The 24,477-nt window shown below is 44.9% G+C and overlaps 1 protein-coding gene across 2 annotated transcripts in view; it reads left to right on the top strand.

Moving 5' to 3' along the window:
* The first annotated feature begins 212 nt into the window (after nt 1-212).
* ebf3b (EBF transcription factor 3b) overlaps nt 213-24,477 on the top strand; it is a 69,998-nt gene continuing 45,733 nt past the window's right edge. For both annotated transcript variants that reach the window (XM_056435564.1, XM_056435563.1), the window contains exons 1-6: nt 213-1,882; nt 2,175-2,331; nt 2,643-2,706; nt 2,975-3,030; nt 4,899-4,972; nt 6,727-6,795. In XM_056435564.1, coding sequence (XP_056291539.1) covers nt 1,752-1,882; nt 2,175-2,331; nt 2,643-2,706; nt 2,975-3,030; nt 4,899-4,972; nt 6,727-6,795 — 551 coding nt within the window. In that variant the 5' untranslated portion in view covers nt 213-1,751. The remainder of the gene's footprint in view (nt 1,883-2,174; nt 2,332-2,642; nt 2,707-2,974; nt 3,031-4,898; nt 4,973-6,726; nt 6,796-24,477) is intronic.

Below are 24,477 nucleotides of genomic sequence, written 5' to 3'. Positions count from 1 at the left end.
ACACATCTCTCTTCCTCGCACCCTCCCCTCTCTCCCTCCATCCTCTCCTCCTTTTCACCACTAATGAACCGAACTGCTTGTTTGCCCCTCTCGGACAGAGTCGGACATGAAGGCTCTTTGAAAATGATTAAGATGTTTCTGATTATTACTGATTTGAACGAGACGTGCGTGAAATAAAGAAGACACAGAACCATGGTTTTCCTGAAGTTTGTTTAATGTCACGAGACAGCCTGACTCAGATTTTTAGCTCATAAAAAGAGGTCAGAAGATCTTACTTTATCTTCTGTAAAAGGCACATACATGTGATTGATTTGTTTGCACATGAATAATGTGGATGCTCAGAAACGGGGTTTCAAACTTTGTTAATATTTGATGCCTATACCGCCATTAATAAAGAACCCCTCTGCTCTGCGATACACAGTACAACAATTGAAAGTCAATCATCTCTTGTTGAAAATTCTAAATGAAAACGTAATGTAAATTAATAGATTTATAATCATGTCTGATTCTGTGAAATCATCATTGGATTAATTACATTTTAATTACAATAAAATAACCCGCATCGTAGAGTTAAAAGTGCACAAATATATCAGTTATCTGAAGAAACATGATCTGTCATTATTGAAACATGATTTATGGCCGGTATTCACACAGCTATTGAGATGCTTTCGATACATTAGTGAACAAGCAATCTCATCAAGTCAATTTGTAATAATAACACATCTAATCGAATAAATATGTCAAATACTATTGATTTTAATCAAATATAATAAAACTAATCACGGAAATTGCAATCATTAGGTCGGCTAAAAAAATGATAAGCAATGCCATCCTGAATTCCGAGTTATTATTATATTTGTCAATTTTTATTTTATTTTTTTCTCATTATGTGTGATGGTTACACACGGATGAATTTTCCATATCATTAATAAAATCAAACTCACCACATATAGGGCCTAAGCAAGAGGAAAAGTGGAGCGAGTGAGTGTTCTCAGGCTGCTGCACTATAGGGCTGTAGCCGTTCAGAGGAGCGCCACTGCTTGACAGGAACCGTCAGAGCTCCATATTTGGGCAAAACCACGCCCCTTCAGCGTCATATTCTGACAGCGCCTCTCCCGTGGGTTTAGAGTTTTGGCTCCCGGGAAAGATTTCAGTCCTCGGGGAAAGAGGGCTTAGTTTTGCATGTTCCCATCCATCCTGCACGACGCGAAAGGGCCCCTTATCCACCTCTCCTGTGTACTAGGAACACCTCCACTGGTGATCAGCCTTTGCCTGTGTTTGTCTTGTGGAGAAGCAGCAGCACCTTTTCAGGAGTGGGTTTTTTATTCAACAAGAAGTCCTGAAGGTTTTGGATGCGGTGCTTCGGGGATGTGGGCACTTTGAGAGCAGCATCACCCACAAACACAAACAACTGCCATCGATTTTTCTGTGAATAGCACAACAAAAAGAAAAAGAGAAAAAAGAAAGAGGAACAATTGCAACACAAAATCTCGTCTATTGAACAATTCACTTTTTTTCCCGTCTGTGGATACCGCTTTAACTAAGTACAGCACTTTGAGAATTGTTCACATCGGACGGACTGAAGAGGGAGGCAAGACCTGTGGACCGGGTTTTCTCTCGCAAGTCTGAATCGGCTCCCGCGACTTATCCCGTGAACAACAACAACAAAAAAACAACCCTAAAGGATAACGCGCTTGGACGTCTATTCCCCTAATTTCGCAGGAGGCTCTTTTTCACGCAAATTGTCCCAAATGTTTGGAATTCAGGAAACTATACCGCGGAGCGGGACGACGATGAAGGAGGAACCGCTCGGTGGACTGAACTCGGTCCGCTCCTGGATGCACACAGCTGGGGTGGTGGATGCAAACACAGCCGCCCAAAGGTACGCATGCCAAAAAGCATCTGATTTTTCTCACGCATTCCCTCCTCATCATATCGACCCCTCAATCCCCTGAATACTCTGTATCAATTACGGTCTCCCAATAAATGCCCCCCCTTCGGCTTTCCCCTTCTTTCATTACATCAGATTACCCATTATTGTGACAAATCAAGAAATCTCCCCCGTATACTCGAGCGTGCTTCTGCATCTCCAATGTTTCCATCAGCGTCTCCATCATCGAGTATCCCCGGTGTCCGGTGCTTAACCGAGATGGTCTCTTGTTTTCTCCCCGCAGCGGTGTCGGCTTGGCACGGGCACATTATGAAAAGCAGCCCCCTTCCAACCTCAGAAAATCCAATTTTTTCCATTTCGTGCTGGCGCTGTATGACAGGCAGGGTCAGCCCGTGGAGATCGAAAGGACAGCTTTTGTGGACTTTGTGGAGAAAGACAAAGTAAGCGGTGTATTTAATGAATACGTGCACCCCTGTACATAATATGTATACGTAAATCAAAATGATGGTCTCTGAAATGGCAATGGGTCACTAAAGGGAAGTCACGTGTAATATTGATTTTTTTAAAGGGAAAAAAAACCTTAATTCGTTGATGAAAGAGAGTCTTTTTAACAACTGAAGCCGTTTCTCTTCTTTTTTAGCAAATAAACGACATACATATATTTTTAAAATAGTGTAAACCAACAGACGTGTGGTGGTGATGTAGGCAACTGTGCTGTTGATGTTGATTTTCACACTGTTGTCTTCTGCAGGAACCAACCAGTGAAAAAACTAACAATGGGATACATTACAAACTACAGTTATTGTACAGCAGTGGTGAGTCAAACTCTCTTTAATATGTTTTGCAAACACGTGCGAATGTATCAGGAGTGTGTCTTGTCTGCATAAAACCACGTGTGATAATAATAATTATAATAATGATAATAATACGAATAGATCCAGTCTAGTCATTTCATACATATAATAAATGTCCGAGATCTGTGTATCTTTTTCTAAACTTTTACTTTGATGACTATATGTATTGCCCACAATTCCTCAAAACTCACAAGTGGTCTTCTTCTTCTTCTTCTCCTCTTCTCCCCAGGCGTCCGAACAGAACAGGATCTTTACATTCGGCTAATCGATTCCATGACGAAGCAGGTAAGCTGCTGTTACACTTGGTTCTCCGCACACAGCGCAAACGCACCCACGGTTCACTTGCGCAAAAAAAACAACCCCACGGCGTGCAAATCGTCACCCCTGAGATGCACACACGTTTTTTTTGGTGTTTTCTTAAATCTGCTTGCCAAACAAAACAAACACAAAGTTGTGGCACAACACGAAATGAAATGACTGTTGCAACAAGAAGACACAGTTTCCATTTCGACTGTTTACGTGTGACCATATCCTGAAGTCAATGTGACTCTGCCAGCCAGGCTTCTTTGTGGGCACCCATTCAAATGTAAACACAACGTCTGCTCCATATGATCTGATTGGACTGTTCCTGCAAAGAGTCAGAGGAGAGGCTCTGAACATGAATATAAAAATATTAAAAAATATGCATTAATTATTTTAATTATAAATATCAATATTTTTGCTGAGGTTGATCTCACTTATCTTCCTCACAAACATTGGGGGGTGACTATAAACCGAGAGCCCAACGTGTAAAATGTTATTATTAAGGCTTAATGCACATCCCAAGTCTACGCAAAGATTTGATAAGTTATTTATAATTTGAGGAATAAAATCAGACATCGTTATTTCGGCTGTGCGCCTCGTGTTTTGCTATTTAATAGCGGGTTTAGGGATAGCCTTCCGAATAGAGCCGTGAAGCCCGAGCCACTGGTCACAGAGAACATTCCTGTGCGAATGATCCGAGTCAATGGCGCAGAACAAGCAATTTATGGATTTCTGTTTCTACAGCTGCAAACAGCGACATAAATCAAACCAATATAGATAATCGCCCGGTTCCTAGAATAAATAAAAAAAGGGGGGGGGGGAAATAAAAAAAATCCTCAGGTCAAGTGGGACAGCTTTTAAAAGCCATGAGTGATGCGACCTGGTTCAGATATGTCACTTTTTCAAAGTCACGCTCTCATATTATATTATATATATCTCATAATAAAAATGATAACATCACTAAAATTATGAATGGCTTCAAAGGATAACAAATAAATAATGATCACGTTGTATATTAAATATGTGTTGTTATTATATTCTTAAAGTGTTTTTCAAACCCGTGGTGCTTTGCCTGCGTTTCCACTTGGTGCGGGTTCAGTATACGAGGGAGAGAAGTGTCTATCCTTAGAAATAGAAGAAGGAGGGAGGGATCGAGGGAGGGAGAGAAGAGCGGCAGAACTGATAGCTCCACGCCATCTGTTTCAGCCAATGCTCAAAAATTACTCAACCGTACCGCCAGACACCGCTTTTTATCCACAGAAAGATCATTGTTAGCGGCTCAAAATAAACAACAGATTGCCCATTAACACTTTCCCCCAAATATCCCCAGATTATAAGCATATTGATGACACTTCTATTGGATCTCTCCTTGTGAAAATCTCTCTGTCTCCCTCTCTTTCTCGGGCTGTCTCTCTGAGCCACAGGATATTATCTAGATTAATAAAAAAATACAATTTATTATTATTTCCATCCGAATCATTACTCTACATTTTATAATTATATTTTTTAATTATTATTGCCACTGGAAATATTGTAGTTGGAATTGTTGTTATCAGTCAGAATTATTTTTGTAATTGTTTATTTAGGTTGATATTTATATGAATTCATGTAATTTAAATAGGGGGATATTGCTGTGATTATCTTACCCATGCATGTTTATTACTTAGCCTTTGCACTCTTCTAATATATTCTGTTGTTTTAAAATCATGTGTATTAATGCCCAGAGCTTTTTTATTAAGTGCAGAAATTGCAAATATGTTAGTCTAATTATTTGTAATATTTGGTGAATTAATAGGTGTTCATGAGATGACTGTGTTTTCACTTTATTTCCATCTCATTTCCTTTCAAAGGCCATAATTTATGAGGGTCAAGACAAGAATCCAGAAATGTGCAGAGTTCTTCTTACCCATGAAATTATGTGCAGGTAAGCATTTCTTTTTTTTTGCTCCGTCCATTTTGCAGATCCAGGCAAAAAGTAATTCCCTCCCCTTCAATAAGTTTTGACACTCATGATGTGATGCAGCAATCCAGACTGTCCTGTAGTCCTTCAGCAACCACAGGGAGAGAGATAGAGAGAGGGAGAGAAAGAGAGAGAGAGAGAGAGCTGCTGTCACTTCTAACTTTGATATGATGTTATTCAACAACGATGTGAATATGCCAGTGAAAATGAACTGACTGACTTTTTTTTTTAGTGAAGCTATATTGAACGTACTCGCAGTAGATACATACATTGTGTTTTTTAATCCTTAGTATATTCATCTTTATATTCTAAGAATTGTACATCATCATTTAAGCCTGCCAGGCACAATGTGTTTTCTGTTAAGTTATGCAGAGGCGTTGCATGCGATGTATCAGTTTTTCTTCTCCTTCTTTTTTAGAACAGAGTCGGTTCTCGGTTGATCCCACCTGTCAACAATGATCAGCGAGCCTTTTAGCGTCATTTAACCACATAAATCTCAACCTCTCATATTGCGCTGCTATTCAGTGGTGTCATTGATACGAAAAGGAAAAACGCCTTTTGTTGTTATTGTTGAGCTCAGCATGAGCTTTGTGAACATTGAATTCGGATACTGTCGGTTAACCTCTCCTTTGTTGCACCGGTGCATTGTTCAAGTTACTGGCTGAGAGCAAGTGCAGCATGAGAGCTGAGAATGATTTGTCTTTTTCCATGCATAAACTCATCACTCACGCTCAATTTATACATGCATCCATCACTTATTTGTGACACATTGAATATGCTCGTACTCGAGAGGTAATATTTTTTTGTCAAGAGGAAGTGCATTTTGCTGCTGAATAAAGATCTAATTTAACTACTGTCTATTATCAGATAAGAATATCTACATAACAAGAACAGTTATATTAGAAATTATATTTTGATATCTTACCTTATTATATCTTAATCGTTAGGGATGTCATACATGTAGTTTTTGAATTATATTTATGCTCTAATACACTCCAGCACCGCAGCTATAAAACACATCTTTATTACTGCTGCTGGAAAGTCATGTAAATCAGACATATTTAAATAATGTGCGGTTGACTGACAGTAGCTTTGCACAGAACCTTTGTTTTTCTCTCGCACCATATGGCATAAATCAATCTTATTCACATATGTTTATATGTTTTCATTTCAAGTTGAAGCTAGGATGATGTATTTGTTTATTTTTGCAGTTTTGATTCAAGTCCCAATCAAAGAAGTGAAAGGCAGCTCGCTATAGACTTATTGGGGGGAGATGGCTGAAACATGTGGTGGAAGATAGATTAGTGCTTTTGAGGCCATAATTGATAAATGCCCTGCAGAAATATTGGTTGAGGGTGGCACCTTGCATCTCCCTCAGAAATAGCAGCTTGGCAATTAGAGGTAAACAAAAGCTGAAGCTGTGAAAAGTGACTCCCCTGCCTCCTGGCCCAATCCCCACTCCCCTCCCCTCCAACACTAAGCCAAACAACACAACATGTTGTTTTCACCATTTTTATCAGCCATCAGCATCAATGGAATGGATAGATTGAGTGAAGGAAAATCGCACGGCAACATTTTCCTCTCTCCCCGATATCAAAATCACTCTGATGCACTTAATAAATGCATGTGGTTATGTGTGCATTATTTATTTATTTTTTTGATTTATTTCGCAACGTATGACTTGTTCTGAAATACGCCGCGTGTCTCTGTTCCTGTAGCCGATGCTGTGACAAGAAAAGCTGTGGAAACAGGAACGAGACCCCGTCAGACCCTGTGATCATTGACAGGTAAGGGCCACGTGCGGCTTCTCCGGTGCTCGCGAACGGGGAAGCGAGTAAGTGAGTGAATGAGTGAGTGTCTGAGTGACTAAATGGATGAGTGACTGAGTGGATGAGCGGGCGCGTGGATGAGCTCGTGAACAAACGAGTTCCCTCCCGCTGTGCCAGACGGCCCAGTTGGGCTGACTCGCATCTTACAGCTCGCAGTCTGGGAGCTGTGGGCGATTCTGTGTGAGCGGCTGAGGGGCGTCTTTTTCCCAGGTACCTGTGCACCGAGGGGCGGTCACCACCTGGATGGGGTTTGCACAATCACAGGTGGTTCAATCACCAGAGGATCACGCTGGGAATACACCTAATTAGCTTTCGGCAACTTCGCATTCATTCGGCCCGCTTCCCTTCTTTGTTTACGACGGTGATGCCGACACCGACACTGTCAATAGTGCTTCTTCATCGACTGTTTCCCTCCTCTCAAGTTCGCTGTGAGCTCGGTGCCAATAAAGTTCTGTCGGAGAAGGCGTAAACATTTTATGTCGGCTGTTTTGCTCGACGCACCTTCGGGGAAGTTACGCCTGCCGCGTTTATATCGCCTTCTAAAGAGCGAGAGTAAACGGCCTGCTTTCAGGCATTGACATCTTGCTCACACTGTGAAACTATACTGCGTGTCCTGGTCAGCGTGAATATGTGAGGTAGTTTAGTGGATATCGGGGTGAGGTAGGGGGTGTAGATTGTGCCGATCTCAATGTAACTCTCACCACGTCGTAGGGAGAGACAGCAATGCTAATGTTTGACTAGCCGACTCACTGTTTGCTTAGTGGAGAATGCCTGGTATCTGACAGAGGGGACAACTCTCTTATTAGTAATCAAATAGGGCTGAGCAGTTGTTGCTGCCACTCCACTCCAGCGGCTTCTCATGCATCAGGAAGTAGGAGCTGGCTGCCCTGGGAGCCTGGATGGATTACCAGAGCTACTGCCGTCTGAACTCAAACTCACACACACACACACACACACACACACACGCAGGCGACGACACAAACTCGACACCCACACATCCTCAGACGCGCATGCCGCTCGTAGGTTGTTTCTGCCTTCGTGCTCGACTGTCACGGTGCGCGTGCCAGAAAAGTAGCGAGGTGTTCGGGACGCTGTCAGAACAGAAGCTGTCTCTTTTGTTCGGTTCCATCTCGGACCGAGCCCGACGCTTAATTCATTAGCCAAGCGCGTTTGTACAGCGACGAGACGACGGCGCGAACGTCGCGATAGAACTCGAGACGTCCGCTTTGCTTAATTTCCCGCCGCTTTCATGTCTGCCATTGTGTCTCTCCGCCGCCGTTGACTGTTTGGAGTTTCGCTCCCCGTTGTTCTTCAATCTGCGGGGGCAAAACGTGTAACATAAGTACAATAAGCAAAATGGATGCGTGGAGAATTAAAGTCAAGAAAGAGGGGTGGGAAGAAAGAAAGAAAAGAAGAACAGGGTAAAAAGAAGCGGATGGATATTGTAAGCTCAACCGGCTCAGGGAGGGCTCGGATTTTCATTGTGACGAGTCTGAATAGGAGCAGAGTATCCCTTTCCTCGCACAATGAGCGGCTCTGTTGAAACACAAAAGCATATGTTCCTCATTAGACCCTCCCATTGTCTCCATGTCGTAACTATGAGCCCGTCAGCTCACCCTAACAGACCCACACAGGTTCCCAGTGACTGAAGGAGGCTCGCAGAGAGGGGTGCTTGTGAAAGGTTGCAGGGTTTAACGCGGCCAGCGCTCACTGTAGTAAGATCGCCATACGCACGACTATTTACTGCAATTACTTGACTATTCCCGCTGTGCATACGGGTAAGCTTCCAGTCAAAGCGTACATGTTTTACAGCCATTTCTGTTACATCTGTCATTTTCTCATGCACATCATTACAGGCACCTGTGCCGCGGTCGCTGCTGGCAGAAAGTGATTATTTCCAATTGAGTAGAACATAGTTGAGTGACATAAACCTAGAGGAGAGGTTTGATTGTGGAATCGGGCATTTCTCATCTGTCTGCAATTACTGTATGAGAACCAGCTCGCACCGCCACATTTGCGAGAGAAACAGTAGCATGGCCGAACCGTAAGAAACGGATTTGGAGTGAATCATTGATGGCGTTCATGCGCTGTAACATTTTCCCAGATGGTAAGAGGGGAAAGCGCACACAGCTAGCTGGCATCGAGCGAGACATTAACTGGCGTTCCCATGGATCTGGCATATCCAACGGAGTTTGGGAAACTTATCATTCCAAATGTGTCCTATTTTCCTGCGGTCAAGCCAGACATCTGTTTACCCTATTTTCTCTCAGAGTTTTGATACAGATTTTTTACTCAGATTTTTTTGAAGAGGAAGGATTCTCTTAAAAAAAAGAAGAGAAAGTTGGTTCGATATAGGCCCAACAGCTGTCACAAAGTTTCAGCACTGCTTGATCTTTAAATATTTCAGCACTTACATTTGATGCCATTGCATTATTCATACTCTTTTTTTGGGGGGGGGGGATGAGGAAGGCCCTCTTTTTGATGCATCTGGGTGGTTTTTTTTAATGCGTAGTGACTCAAATATCAATATATCGCTTGGGAACGTCAGTACGGAATGTGAACTACGCAAAATAGTGTTTTGTCTTTCAATGGCGTGCGTGTACTTTTTCAAGAAAAAAAAAAATTCAGTTGGTGCTCACATTAAATAAAAGAAACTGTAAATTGATCTTGTTACTAATTGTAGCACTTTTGCTGTGACCGCATCCCTACGCAGTTCAGTATAATCATCTCTCCCCTTTATATATCCAGCAGTGCTACAGATGTCACATTTATAAGTTAATGGTGCCTTAAAGTAGGTGGGGGTGTAGGTTTATTCAGTCGGTAATTTGAGTCTTTAGAATTATAGTGATGAGGTACCCAATATCTGATTAGATGGTTTTCCCATTTACAGTGCATGTGTTTAGCCAAACATAACTCAATTTACGATGACTCTCCTGGTCTGGAATCTGTCTTCACTCTCTTGCATATTGACTTTGTCTTCTCTTGTGTGAAAGATTAGATACATTGTTCGGGCTTACGCATGGATTTTGTAATAAGACGGCACATGTTGTTGAAAGAGGAGAGAAAATGAGTCATTCTGCGCGTCAGGGTTCAAAGGTCACATTTTACTCTGAGAAGCCGGAGCAATTTATGCGAGCAGCATCGAGACAGACGGACAGCGAATGCGTTATCCATCTGTATTCTACTCATATGTGAATTTTGAATTTAATATGTGTTCATACAGTTTAACATCTTGTGTCAATTTACGCTGCCATTCACAAACGGATTCTGGACCAGATTTAAACATGTCAGCTCCATTTATTCCAGCAGCCACGGCACTCCCTTTCACTTCCTGTCACAAAGGTCAAGGAGCACTGACCTTTGGAGTGCAGCCCAGCCACTGAATTATTCATGACATTGACTTGTTTTTTCCCTTATTTTTCCCCCTTGTCTCTTTTTTTGGTCAGCACACATGGTTGTGCTGTGGGAGGCTTTTATTCGTTTAGCTCATTTATAAAGGCCTCACCGCACCTGTTCGTGCGTTAATGCGATTACATTTTGGCCTAATGTAAATTTTGCTTAGCTTTCCGTTATGTCCCTCATTAGCGAGCCTGTATTTTCTAAACGACTTTGCGTTATCGTTCATTTGCGGAACACCTACGAGGTCATTTCCCAGAGTGCACTTGACTTGTTGTCAAGTTGTTTACCAGAAACAAAAGACCGCAGCCTTAGAACATCTCGTGTGCCGTTCCCCCGTCCTTCTCAGAAATAAATCGCAAAAAATGTGTGTGCTCCCATCTGGTTTTTGCAAAACCGTGATTACCTCCAAAAGCTGAACAAATGCCAGAATTTATAAGGTCAGCCCTTTATGTGGAAATGTGATGTAAATGAGAATCAGCGAAAGGGGACATTAAACAAAATTAAATTCATTGTCTCCTTTAATGTCATTTACATTTTTGGCTAAGCCCTGGACTGTCAAAGAGGATTTCTAAAACCATTTTAATTGCACATCAGCATTTGAGAAGAGGGTGTGTTCTCTCACTGAGCGGCTGTCTTAATAACCTGCAAAGGGAAGTCTGTTTATGGAGTACCCAAATGGCGTGTTTTCATTGCATCTGTAGATCGGCAATTAAGATGGCACTCGGTAGGTAGTGTTAATCTAGAACTGCGCTACCACCATCCATAATGAAAATGATGCAGTGGACAGGGTGACTGTTGTTGTGATAGAGAGTCGATTGCTGCAGGTGTTCCTTCTGGATTTTTTTTTTTTTTTTACATTCTACCATAGAGCTGTGGGACATGCGCTGCAATGTTTTTTTAGGCTTCCCGCGAGTCATTTAAAGCTGTTAACGTGTGAAGGAAATGCTTTCTTCCCAGATGTTTACACACGCATGCAAACATCTGCACGCACTTCTTTATTTTTTAATTTTTTATGTGGCTAAACAATTTATCGATCTGTGTTTTATCCGCGGCTGTGTTTCGTGTAATTCAAGTGACAGATGTGAGTTTCCGACGCCCATTGAGAAATCGGAGAATACACCCCCCCCCCCCTCGCCTAAATCGACGTGATGTTTGAGTGAAGCCTGTCTGCTCCCGAGCCAGAGTAGGAAGAGCAGGAAGTGTTGAGAGCGAAAGCTGTACTTGGCAGCTCGCCCTTGGCTTGCACTTGCCGACAAAATGAAACCCAGACCTTCACTTGCAGCCCCCGGAGCCAGAACCTCCTTCCCAGTGCTCCCAACATCCAGGATGGGGTAACACTGTTCACGAAGCAAAACATTACCTCAAATTATTCTCGCCCTGTTTTCTATTCCCTCCTCCCTCATGTCGGTTTTATCGCAGTTTGTAAATGTCAAGACGCGTACAAAGACGCACAGTATAAATGATATTTTCCAAATTACGCTCACATGTTTGGGTTCACATGAGTGGCGGCTGAACGTAACGTGGTGCCTGGCGTTCCCGAGGGAGACCCACCTCACTAGGGTAGGATTCCCCAGTGGCATCAGCTAATGGCAAGACTTGACAACAGCAGAGAAGCCGGGGGTGTTGTGTTTTACTAGCGCTGAGCAGGGGTGATGACTTTAACATGTGTGCAGAGAAAGACCGAGATGTTTGTGTGGGGCGTGCGTGTGCGTGTCTCATGTGCGTGTCCCTGTGCGTGCTCTCATATGTGTGTGTGTGTGTGTTGTGCTAAAGAGAGAGGTGTGCAGTACGAAAGAGCTGCGCGGGCCAACAGAGCGACGGATTCGGCTCCAGCTTGACGGCAGTGAAAGACGAAACATGGTTCCACATGTGTTGAGAAAGAGCAGTCCATCTGTCCATGGAGACATCCCCTCCCCCCTTCACCACCCCCTTCTCTTTCCCTCTTCCCTTCTCCTCTTCTCCCCCCACTCTTTACTCCCCTGGTTCACTGCTGACAGAAACAAGGCCAGAGCTGGGGTGATGGGATGAATGCAGGGCCAAGAGCAACACTGGATGTTACACACACACACACACACACACACACACACACACACACACACACACACACACACACACACACACACACAGACACACACACAGAAGAGAAATAAGAAAAAGGTTATCAAATATTATTTTGGTGTATATGCTATTCAAGTGTCCCGTCTTCAGTTTCATTCACCGACTGAGTTCAACGCTGCGTCATTGTGATTAAAATTCAACTGCGGAGCAAAGGAAGGGATTCATTTTTATATTCTGAAAGAAGAGAAAAGAAGAACATTTATTAAGATGTATTTACTTCTCCCTGACACACTGCTGCAACAAGCCACCGCGGCGAAAATTCTACATTATTGAAATTAAATCCGAAGTGAATAAAACATGCCACTCTTTCTCAAATATTTAGCAGCGCTCCTTCATAATTCAACTGTGTGGCTGTTTTGAAGACGTTGTTTGGTTTCTTAAAGCATTAATGACGCAAGAGCTTTGTCGAACGGCTCCCGATTCTCTGACTCGCATTTAGGTCACTCGGAGCAGTGTTTCGTTTGGCTATTTTGTTCTTTTTGAAAAAGGGTCTCTTTTCTTTCTCTTGGCATGTTCTCACTCCCATTCAATCCTTATTAGGTTTCCCCTAATTGTCAAACAAACTGTTGGGTCAACCTCAGTCGTATCTGGCCGTAAAACAGCACATTAGGCCCCGGTGAGGGATATATGTGGTATTTCATGGGAGACGGAGTAATGCTGGGGTTTTATGGTTAAGTACCAGTTCACGCCCACGCCATTTGTTTCACATTAGAGTGGAGGTTTTGTAAATCAGATCAATATGTTTCGCCGAGATGTGATTCCTTGTCGGGATCTCCCGAGTCGTTCTTTCCTCAAGTATCTTTCTTCGGGGACTGGTTGTCGATGCACACTCCTCCGCTCCCCCCTGCCTCCCCCCTTTCCCCTACCTCTGTCAGTCCCTCCCTCCATCTCCACCTCAATCTATTTCCATTTTCTGAATGTCGCAATTTGTCGTGTGACACGGGCGCGAGATTAGGATGGGAAGCAGTCTGAAGATTTCATCGGACATGGTCCTGCTCCCGCTGGTGTGAGGTCACAGGACAAAGATGGGATAGGGTCATCAGTTACCTCGGGGAAACGAGCTGGTCTGCTGGCTGCTCCGTCGGCCCCAGGGGTGCCGGGGATGTATCGGAGGAGAAGCCCCTGAGAAAGAGCCCTGAACCAGCGTCATTTATTAAAAGTGACAAGTTATTTCTAACTATAGCTCTGTTTTTATTGTTTTACAACGCTGTCATTTGGAACAGTGCCCCTCTCTTCAGGAATCACAAACAAGTGATGAATGAAGCAGGCGACCTGCTTTTTAAACACACACACACACACACACATGTGCTCCACGCACTTTGGCCACACGTGTGTGCGCGGTTACATTTTATTATGTATTTTGTCGCGGCGCTTGAATTAAACAATTCAAGCTTTAATAAAGATCGACCGTACGATAAGTGTAATGAAAACGTTTCACAATTCGCCAGTTTTCCCCTGAACATTTGTTCAGGAAATTAATAACAGCTTACAGTATGAATCTCAGGCTGACCTCCGCATAATCAGTACCAGAAGGTCCACAGAACATGACCACGCTGTGTGTGTGTGTGTGTGTGTGTGTGTGGGAGTGCAGCGAGAGTAGGGTTTCAGTGTCGATTTTAGTGGTTCGAGTTTCTTTCTAGAAATTTAAAAAAAAAGACAACGTTCATGCTAATAATGGAGTATTTATTCAATGTTTGACCGGTGGTCTCCATTTAGGGTCACTGAGGTACTCTGCTCCCCCATACTTTTTTACTGCCTGCCCCAACTGCGTTAATGATATATGACAGAAATTTCCTTGAGCTGGTTCAGTGGCAAGAAAGGTCCTGGCTAGTCTATATCAATCCATCTGACTTATGTTCCCATGTCTTGAATTACCGCTTGATGGAAACCTGCTGCGGGCTTCTCTTGCCAATTGAAATCAGATCTCCTCCACAGCCTGGTGTGATATCGATCCATATTCAACACCCAGGCAGCCGATCGATCAGTATTGATTTACAATAAAAAACACTCCTCTGCTTGTTCAGCACTGCGTTCGATACTTTAAGGCAACGGGGGGAGAAATATTTAAAAAGGAGAAAAACAGGATTGTGCTTTTTACCGTTCGGTGACGAGCCGGGAATAAAAAATAAAAAATGCGAGGAGACGTTTCCTTTTCGCGGTCGGAGTTTGAGTTGAAGTGACCGAACCTCGACCACACTGGCCACCAGCAACCACGTCCGCAGTGAACGACGATCCTCCCCGCCATGCGAGACTAACCAATAAAAACGGTTTAACGGGATGACACTTCTATAAGGACTCATTTATTGAAGGAGGTGTGTCTGTTTCTGAATTAGTGGCACATCTGCACTGCAACGGGGAGTGCTAAAACTGTCATATCAAATCTATCGGAAAATTGAAACGGAATGCTAAAAGTGGTGGATCAAGCCTGAGCACTTCAGCTTGATTTTGGCGTGTTAACAGGATGACATGATTTCCTGTGGTTCTGATATTAATTTGTCTCATTCTCCATCCCACCTGCGAGCAAGCGCACACACACACAATGCAGGGTGGGTCTCCGCCTCCCACACGGCGGTCATTAGGGCCCGGGACAAACTGGAACAGACTAAGGAAACCCACTCAGCTCCATTCCAGATCCACTTTTCTCCCCGTCACATCTTAGTCCTAATCTCTCGGACTTCCTCTCCTCTGCCAAATAACCGTTCCCATCCAGCCGGTCCCAGCATTGGCCCGAGCTGCCAACATCTGAAAGTTATTATCCCCAATCTCTGACATCCAGGAGTTTACAGTTATATAATGATGGGGAAAACCACATGTCCCCAGAGGCAGAGAACATTTTTGAGATGCCTCCCCATCTGTTTTGGGGGAGCTGCCCATTTTGGACCAAACTCAGAATGGCAGGCAGATTTTTTGGGGGTAATTTTTTTATTTTCTACCACTGGAACAGGCCAGTCTGGAAATCATTATGTGGGGTGATAAAGCAAATCCAATTGGGTCAGGTTCCCCTCCACACAGCGCTGGTGGCAGCAGCTCTCCCTGCCTCACTGCTCGTCCCTGACTGTGTAAGTGGTGGTTGTTTGTTTGTCCTAGAGAGGCTGGGCTGGGGGACTAATGCAAGCCCGGGGGCCAGCCAGGTCGGAGGCAACGGTAAACCCGAGCTGCCTGGTGTAGCAGCGCTCCCTCGCTGCTGGCTCGGCCTTGTTTGGACTGCAGCTCCGGTTTGCTTTCTTAGAGGGAAGCTGAGCCTCCGTAATCATTGAGCCTTTCTCTCGGGTGGGGAGCACAGCCGAGACCAGAGGGAGTGATGACATAGGTCCGCAGAGGCCTGGCCCGGTCCACCCCTGCTGCTCTTAGCATATTTATTTTCTCTTCCCATTGTATGGTTTAAGTCACACCATATTATGTTCGGACCTTATGCACGTGCATCGGCACTCAGATGTGAGTACGGTGTATGGCGTAGAGCTGTAGGCTTTGTTTTTACTAATAACGCGGGGGGATTAGTGACTCGCCGAACTCAGTGTAATCTTTATTAGTCTGTTAACCATATACTCTAGTTATGGAGACTCTCGTGACATCGACACACAGAGGGGAAACCAACCAAATGGCACGCTATTATTAAATCATTGTGTCACAGATTATGTTTTGTGTAGATGAATCTATGTTTCCCGCTAAAGTGTTCCAAAATCTTACAGATTGAGATAATTTTAAACCCCCATTGAGCCCCCTGGGCACTCCTCAAAAATGTTTTATTCAACATCACCACTCTGTTCTGTTTTGCTACGTTATTGAAATGGGTTGTCGATTCGAATAGAGTCAACCTGGTGGGCCAATCTCATTGTAGCCAGTGGAGAGTGAAAGCCATCTCTGCAGCATAACCTCACCAGAACACACACATAGATTGGAAGAGGGGGGGGGGGGGGGGGGGCAGTGAGAGCGAGAGTGCCTTCTCCAGATGGAGATCCCAGATATGGGGGGGAAATGTCCGGGCCATTTTCCAGGGTTTCCATAATGGGAATCTACCCCTTGCTTGCTTATTAAGTTGTGCACACAAGGAGGAGTGAGGAGAGCGATGGAGAGGAGAGGAGATAAGGGCAGGCGAGGCGAGAGATGGACAACCTGCACGCCGTCACCTCTCTGTTATAAGTGTCAAACAGACCCTGTCGGAGAAATCGCAGGTCATGTGGATAGATGATTGTCAAAGCACCACATTGATATAAGGGCTTTCTTTTTCTGCTTTGAGCCACGGAGGCGCACGATAAGATTTGTTTTTGTTGTTCTGTTTGGGGAGGGAGAAACTATGACGTTCGGGTCGGCGAGGTCGCCTGGCGGGGTCACGGGGTCGCAGCCTTTTTTTGGTACCTGAGTAACCTCACATGGCGAAGCCATTTCTCAGGCTCCCTCAAATGATGGCAGGGTGTGGAGGGGAGGGGGCAGGTTGCCGGGGCGGGCATGAGAGTGATCTATCAGCGGCAGCAGCAGACATGCAGACAGAATGGCAGCGACTGCAGCTAAACAGAGTGAGACAGATAGGCAGAAGTCTCTCATACGTAACACCGGGAGCTTTAAGATGACAGCGCTGAGTGTTATGGATGCTTGACATTGACCTCTCATACAGACATGGAGTATTTATCAAGGTTGTAGGACAATAGTGTGTTTGTTTCCTAAATTATTGAGTTCACGGGGCGAGATGCCACTTTCCTCACATAACACTTCACACTTGCGCGCGATAAGAACAATCCGTTTCCATTCCGCCTCTTGTTAGAAGTTTCCTACACGACTTTGAATTTAGGTGATCATATTTTGAAGACTGTCAGTTCTATCAATTCAAATCTACTTTCAAAAAGAGAAGAGGGCAAAAAAGCTGTGAAGCTTACATTTCTCTAGAAGAGAAATATTTGTGTACAGATAGGCCTGTCATTCTGCGAAACAACATTCATGATTCTTTTATTGGTGCTCAGCCATCACCCCCTCTCTTCCTCTGTGGAAAAAAGGGCGAGTCTACAAAGTGGCTTTTTGCTGTTTGAGAGAAGTCAACTTCATCAGGTCGACGGCGAGGTGTGCTTCACATGTCACTCAGTCGAGCTCCCTCCTAATGAAATGCTGCATACAGATTTCTGCCTGCGGGCTCAGGGGGATAAGACCGTGGTAACAGAATGAAACAAACCCCTTCCTATTCCCTTCACTCACTCACACGCACATTCAAAAACATACACAGACAAACTCACATTCACACACACACACACACGGGGGCGCGCACACACACCCACACACACTCTTGCTGGAGAGCATCCATGTGAAGAGATCCAAATCTGCAATTTATTCAAATATTGATATTTCTACTTGTCAGGAGAAAGGTGCCTTGAAATTTCCTCTGAGTACTCCTGTCAAAAAAATAGCAGGAAATATGTCAGATAATTCATAAATGGAGTTCAGCGCTGCAAAGTCAGTTGGGAACAGCAAAATATATATATATGCTTGTCAATGAAGAATAGGAGCAATATTACAGAGCCTGCTGCTCATTCTTCATGTCAAGCAAACAGCTTTTGCAGGCCCATAAGTGTATGTTTCAGTCTGTGTGTATTTGTGTCTATGCGTGTATATTTGTCTATGTCCCCGTGTATGTACATGTGTGTGTATATTTATGCATGTGAATGTGTGTGTGTGCTTTGGCTATGTTGTGACTCCTACTTAGATGTGTTTGTTATCTTTTTCCACCAAGACACCTCATTTCCCATCTCGAGGCAGCCAATGGGAACGTGTCCTTTTTTTTTGTTTTGTTGCAGAGGTCCGTAACCGGACGCTGGCCTCCATGTGGTTTGAATTAGGGCCCCCGAAACTGTGAAGGACGCCTCGAATGACGTGAGGCACTCGCAGACCAAATTCCATTCTGCTGAATGGTGGAGGAAAGAGCTCTCCGGAATCCTCCGAGAGTTTTTTGGCTCGGGCCCGGCCGGCGATTAAAACAGGGCGGAAACCAATAACTCAATGAATCATGGGGCAGCGTCCCATGAAATCTCTCGCTGCTCTGTCACACCCTCATGCAAACCCAAATCTACTCAAACGCCGCTGATTAGTCTTTTTTCTTTCGAAAGTGGAAGGAAAAAAAAGAAAAGAAATCGGACAAAAGTCATGTTCTTCGCCGCTGCGGATTGAACAGAACTTTCCCCCGCTTGGAGAAGAAAAGGCCCTCTCTCCTCTGCCTCCTCCGCCGTGTTAGTTACCTCCATTTTGACAAAGTGTGCGCTTCCTGATGATGCATCGCTTGACCGCGTCGTGCCAAGGCGAGGCAGAATGGGACTCCGCGTATCTCATGCGGTCATGTGATGCCATAGTTCATAGCCGTTGATGAGATGCGGTTTGGCACAGCTCGGGACCCATCTGGAGATGCAGATACGCAGACAGGAGAAGTATTTTACAGCAATGCATCTGCGCGCTTGAAGAGCTATTTAGCATATGCTGCTATATGAGAGAATTTGCTTTGCGGTTGCCAGCTGCAGATTAGTCTTCATTTCTCCAAAATCCGACAGAACAGCTGATCCATAGTCGTAGACGGCTAGCGTCGACCAAATAATGTTTCATGTTAATGCGCCATGTTATTTCATATTTCGCTGAATTACCTCTGCGTTACATTGGAATTATTCCGGTAAAATAACACGGAGAGGGGGGGGGGGATAGAAAGTATTTCCAGTTTTTCTTGTATCAACAATAACAATGTCAAGCAGCGCAGTAATGCTGCTTCCAGCACTGGCTGGTTTGTTTCTATTAGCTCTAGCAGAAGTCAAAGCCCTTGCTGCTGCTCCAACTCAAGTGGCTGATATGTTGGGCCATCTAGGGCATGGCAGGCGGTTGACAGTCCATGCAGCCTGTCTACCCGCAGGACAGCTCCACATAGTGTGTCCACAGTGGGGCCAGCGCTGTCATCTGGGCCCACTATGGACCACTGCTCTGCTGACAGCGAGAGGGTAAACGTTTACCACCTCAATCCCCCATTAACTCGGCGGAGGCGTTTTTCGATCCTCTGCGAAAATAATGATATTGATTGGTGCTCGGCTCTACAAACGAAATGGCCGCAACTAAAAGAGGGATGGGCCCCCTTGCATTAGAACACGGGATTTTTTCCGAGGATAAAAGAGTGTTTGGATCTTTATATATTGCTCCTCTCCTCCATCTCCCCCTAGCTCCCCCCCCCCCCCCCCGCCTCCGCGTCGTCTCTCTCTTTCTGCATGTAGTGTGAGAGCCCGTGCGTCTCCCAAGATTACCCTCCGCGATCCCCGCAATCAAACGACAAATGACAACATCATTGCTCAAGCCTTTCAAAAATTCCGACGCCAAAAAGTGTGCTGTAGCTACATTAACTTGCAACAACCCCCTAATAGACCCTTGTGGGTTTTGTATGGCTCCCCCCCCCTCTCTCTCTCTCTCTCCTCTCTTCTCTCTGCTAGGCTGTCACATATCCACCCCCCTCCCAGCGCGAGCCTCCGAGCCTCGGTGGAGATCAGGAGCTCCCTGTCGGAGGTGCTTTGTCACGTAGCCCAGGGAGCGTGGAACTCACCCAGAGCTGTTGAACAAACACAAGCACAGGGGCTGTCAATAGCAGCGCCGCAAACTAATTGCCTGTCAAATGAACCACCCTCGTTAAGCTGCCCTCACACACACACACACACACACACACACTCGTGCGTGCACTGTGACATCCATACGCTCGCACACACTCACACCCCCACACACACACGCGCCGAGCCGATTTGATTCAAAGAGTAGTGATACCTTGTTAGAAGAAAAGACACACGAGTGGCACTTCTCTGTTTGCCGCCTTGTTCCGGCAATCGTTACCGGCGTGTGTAGTGTAGTCACCGTGAGATTGACATTTTGTTATTATCAAGGGGAACGGTAGCACGCGCGGTACGGCCGATGTAAGCCGAACACCATTCCCACGCGCCCCGACAGTTTATCAGCTGGCGGAATATTTCAGTTTTTAAAACCACTCATTAGATGGTAGCAGAGCTCCATACGCCAAATGTTATTGTTTTTGTGTTTGTTTTTCTTTTTTCTCTCCTCCTGTAGTCATTAGGCGGTAGCAGTGGAGTGCCCAGCGCCTTGTCTGGGTGCCTGTAACAGTGCTGTCGGATTGACACAGCTGGGGAGAGCAGCTTGAGGCTGCACGCTCAGGAATACACAGGGGTGTTCAAAGCCCCTCTCTGAATCCTGATCAGAGCGCTGCCCCGGCCAACTGATGGCCTATTAAATATACATGCGCAGAGGTCAGAGCTGGAGGTCCCGGCTTCCTCCCAGCCATGTGCACTTAAGCGGAAGGGCTGGGCAACAATAAAACCTCCTCTCGCTCCAGCGAGCTCTCCCCTGACACCCTCACCTCCAGTGTGTACGTCAAGTACAGTGCTCACCCAGCGCTATATTACAACTGCCTTTGTGAAAAGGCCAAATGATGCATTTTTTAAATGGTTATTATATATTTATATTCAATAACACCAAGGACCACTCTTGCGTCTGTCTGTCTCCTGTTTTTCTTTTGTACCGTCACTGATAAATAGCCTCGCTGGAGACGAGCGCGCACACAGGGCTCGGAGTGAGTCCGTGTGCCTCGTCTTTGTCGAGTTCGCCAGAGATTGAGACGAGAAGGTAGAGGGAAGAGCCCCATAATGGCCAGTCACGATTAACATATTCAGAGTGACACTCTCTCTGTGTTCGTTCGTTAAGCCCGGTCTGTCCGACTAATGAAGTGGAGCGGCAGTTTATCAATTAACCCAGCACTGAGCCATTTGTGCTGGGGATAACACTCGCGCCGGGCGTCACGGTGATCCAGTTTGCTGCCCTTTAACCTCCGCGAGTGTCCAACAAGGAGGGACCGCGTGACAATGACAGCAAGACACACACGTCCACAACTGGAGATCCACGAAACAGGATTTGTGCCTGCTGTTCGCCGGCGAAATGCAAGAGGAAAGAGAGTGAATTGATTGGGTAATAGGATCGTGGAAAAAAGATCTCCACAAACTAACATTGGGGGTTTTCAGCATTCTTAGACTCGGCATAGATCATAGCAAACAACTTAGTGCTGTCTATTAAAACAAGCCCTCCCCTGCCATTATCTTTCCCCCCACTGCTCCTTCCTCCATTTCACATTGTTTGTGTTCATTAAGACATGGGCGACCTGCCTTATCCACACATCAGACCTAGCTCTCAAGAGTAATTGCGATGGTCTCGCAGAGGATAATGTGGTTTAAACTCAGTATAGCCTGTCTATTAGGAGAGACATGATGGCAACCACAAATAATAAAGAACTATTTATTCCTCTCTCTGTGACGCTAACTAGGTAACATATCAAGCCAGCACCGCTAAGGGTCTCTCTTACTGTCAGATATGGCACCCTTCATCCATTCCCAATGGTCCTTGCCTCGACATCTCTGCTCTTCATTTACTACATGAGCTTGGTCATAAATGCAACCACACCTCATATATATTTGATGGTTAATATTTATCCTCGCTAGGGAAGTGCACTTTACATGCGGTAACATACGATTACCTGCAATTCTTATAGCAAAGAAACAAAATCGATACGGATATATAATTCATGACGGAGGGGCTATCAGTTTTTATGGCTCTCTATCCAGGCTCATTAAAGTTTTATCGTAATTGACTGCAAGCAAGAGTTTTTAAGGCATGTTTCTCCCTCACTTTCTACCTTTAATAATTAAGTAAAGTTGAATTGGTTGTAGTTTGAAGCACCTAGTGGATGATAGGAGTCTCCCAAATTCAGAACCATAAATTATAGAGCGATATGTTATGCATTAACCTGTCAGTTTGTTCATTTGTTAAGGCAGAAAAGTACGGTCCCAACCCCCCAAATCACACCCGGCAATCGAATAACTGGCCAGGCCCTTCACAAAATTCCCCTTTTTACGTCTTTCATTGCCGTGTTAATGTAGTGACATGACGCCGTCACTCAGAATGCTCCCATCGACCAACCGGCCCCAAATCGACTCCGCTGATTGGTGGTCAACTTGTTCTCTTGAAGGGAGATTGACAGTCGGAAAATTGCACTCTCAGATTTCACCCTTCATTCGTTGCAGTTGTTCTTCCACTCGTCAACTCTCCGCCATGCCTGAGACAGACAGAGGCTTTATCCATTAGCTGTTGGCTTGGCGGGTGGGTGGGCAGATTGAGGCGGGATGGAGGAGGAGATGGGGGTAGGAAGACAATCCTACATTTGAGCACTCTGAGGGAAAATCAATCATGTCATCATAAGTGAGAAGTATGGATGAATTTCATCAGCTGGTTCCTGTCCTGTTCACGCCGCTGGCTTTCTGACTGCCCTCTCCTTCTGATTGGTATCCTCAATGACCCTTAAATCCCCAAAAAGGAGAAGATTTTAAAAACACTTTAATAAGAGAAATTGGACCGTACTTTCAGGGTCACAATTTCCCTCTTCTCCTGCTGCTCCAGTGTGGGAAACCTCAAGTGGATTCTCTTCACAAAGTGGTAATAGATTTACCAGATGATTTTGTGCCAAACCAGCATTAGGCCGTTTTGTAAGAAAATATTTCCCAACTATTTTCCGTCCACAGCAGATATGATGAAGTGTTATAAAGGTCACCGGCACTTTGCCACTGAAAATTTATTTAAGAATTTCCCCCCATCATCTCACAAGGTCACCGATGAGCACTAAAAGCATCAGAGGTAGAGGGTGTGAAGCAATCAAAAATGGATGAAAGTGAAGACATGGAAATCACAGATGAGAAATTGACAGCCGTTTACAGCCTTGTTGTTGATATGAGTGACAGAGCGAGAGAGAAAGTGAGAGGGACCGAGTGAGGAGAGGGAAAAAGGCAGAGTTAAAGTGGTGATAAATTTAATAGAAAAATCAAATACAAAACAAATTCATTCCTCTAAACTTGATGCTCCAGTCGTTCTTTTCTTGGCCTGTGCTAAGCCTTAGAATAAACTGTCACTCCTTATCGATCGCATCTGAATTGTTACCGAGATTTCTGAAAAGTAGTCTTGACACACACCCCGCGAATAGTAATCTTGGGAGATGAGAACATCCAGACTGAACAGCTAACCCCCCTGACTTAAAACAAAAGAGGCTTTTTTTCTCCCTTTCCCTCCATTTTAAATCCAAGCTAATACACTTTGGTGAATTACAAATTCAGTGATAAATATGCTGCGCTGAAAGATGTGCCCTCGTTGGATTTCGCCGTCTTTGCGGTGTAACCGTCGATGAATAAGCGGTGGGGCTCAGCGTTTTGTCACGGAGGATGTTTCTAAACAGCGACCGAGCATGAAATGTTTGTACGCGATTTGTTTTGCCGTTTTCGTGATGGAGATGACATGATCAGAAAATCAATTCACTCCACATTTGATTTCCAGCGAGCGGTTAAATGACTGCTGGTCGACGGCACCCGCTGAAACTCGTGTATCGTGGTATGGTTCATTATATTCCGATGCTGTATTAATTACGGCTATAGATAGAGAGCTCGGCTGTGAGGGGTAGCCTAGCTGCTGTGTGCCGGGGGGAGCTAGCCTGAGGAGGAAAGCTCTGCTTGTATCCACTCATCCCTCAGCTGACAGGCTTGCTCCAGGAGAAAAGGATTTCTCCGGATTGAGTGCCATTTTCTCTTCTTTAACAAGGAAATTAGTGTGTAAAGGAGATCTGTCAGGATAAAGTGCAGCTTGACTGCTGCTGCCCTCCCCTCCTCTCTGTCTTTCTTTCCCGCCCTTCCCTCCCTTCCCTCATCCTGTAACTCGCTCTCCACCTCTCTCTCTTGCTTTTCTTTCCCTCTATCTGCCTCTCTCCTTCCTCTCCCTTTCTTCCCCCTCTCCCCCACTCAATGGCTCCCTCAGGGGATCTTCCTTGAGCATTAGCAGAACACATCCAATGTCCCAGCTACATGATTTCGTGATATGATTTGTACCGGGGATTTGCAATAATCCGCAAATAAAGTTGATAGTGAATGACTCTCAATAAGAAACGCAGACAAGCAAAACCAAACCTTTTAAGGTTTTCTTTATCTTTAATGGCATGAGAAATGAATTTGTTTTGCATTAGATCACAACAATTTAGCAATGGCCCGAGTATGTTGTTTTGTCTTTGTCTTTTACGATCATGATTCA

This window comes from Pseudoliparis swirei, chromosome 17 (genome assembly GCF_029220125.1).
Source record: "Pseudoliparis swirei isolate HS2019 ecotype Mariana Trench chromosome 17, NWPU_hadal_v1, whole genome shotgun sequence".
NCBI lineage: Eukaryota > Metazoa > Chordata > Actinopteri > Perciformes > Liparidae > Pseudoliparis > Pseudoliparis swirei.
Note: the sequence above shows the minus strand (reverse complement) of the source record. Positions and strands in the feature narration are given on the sequence as shown.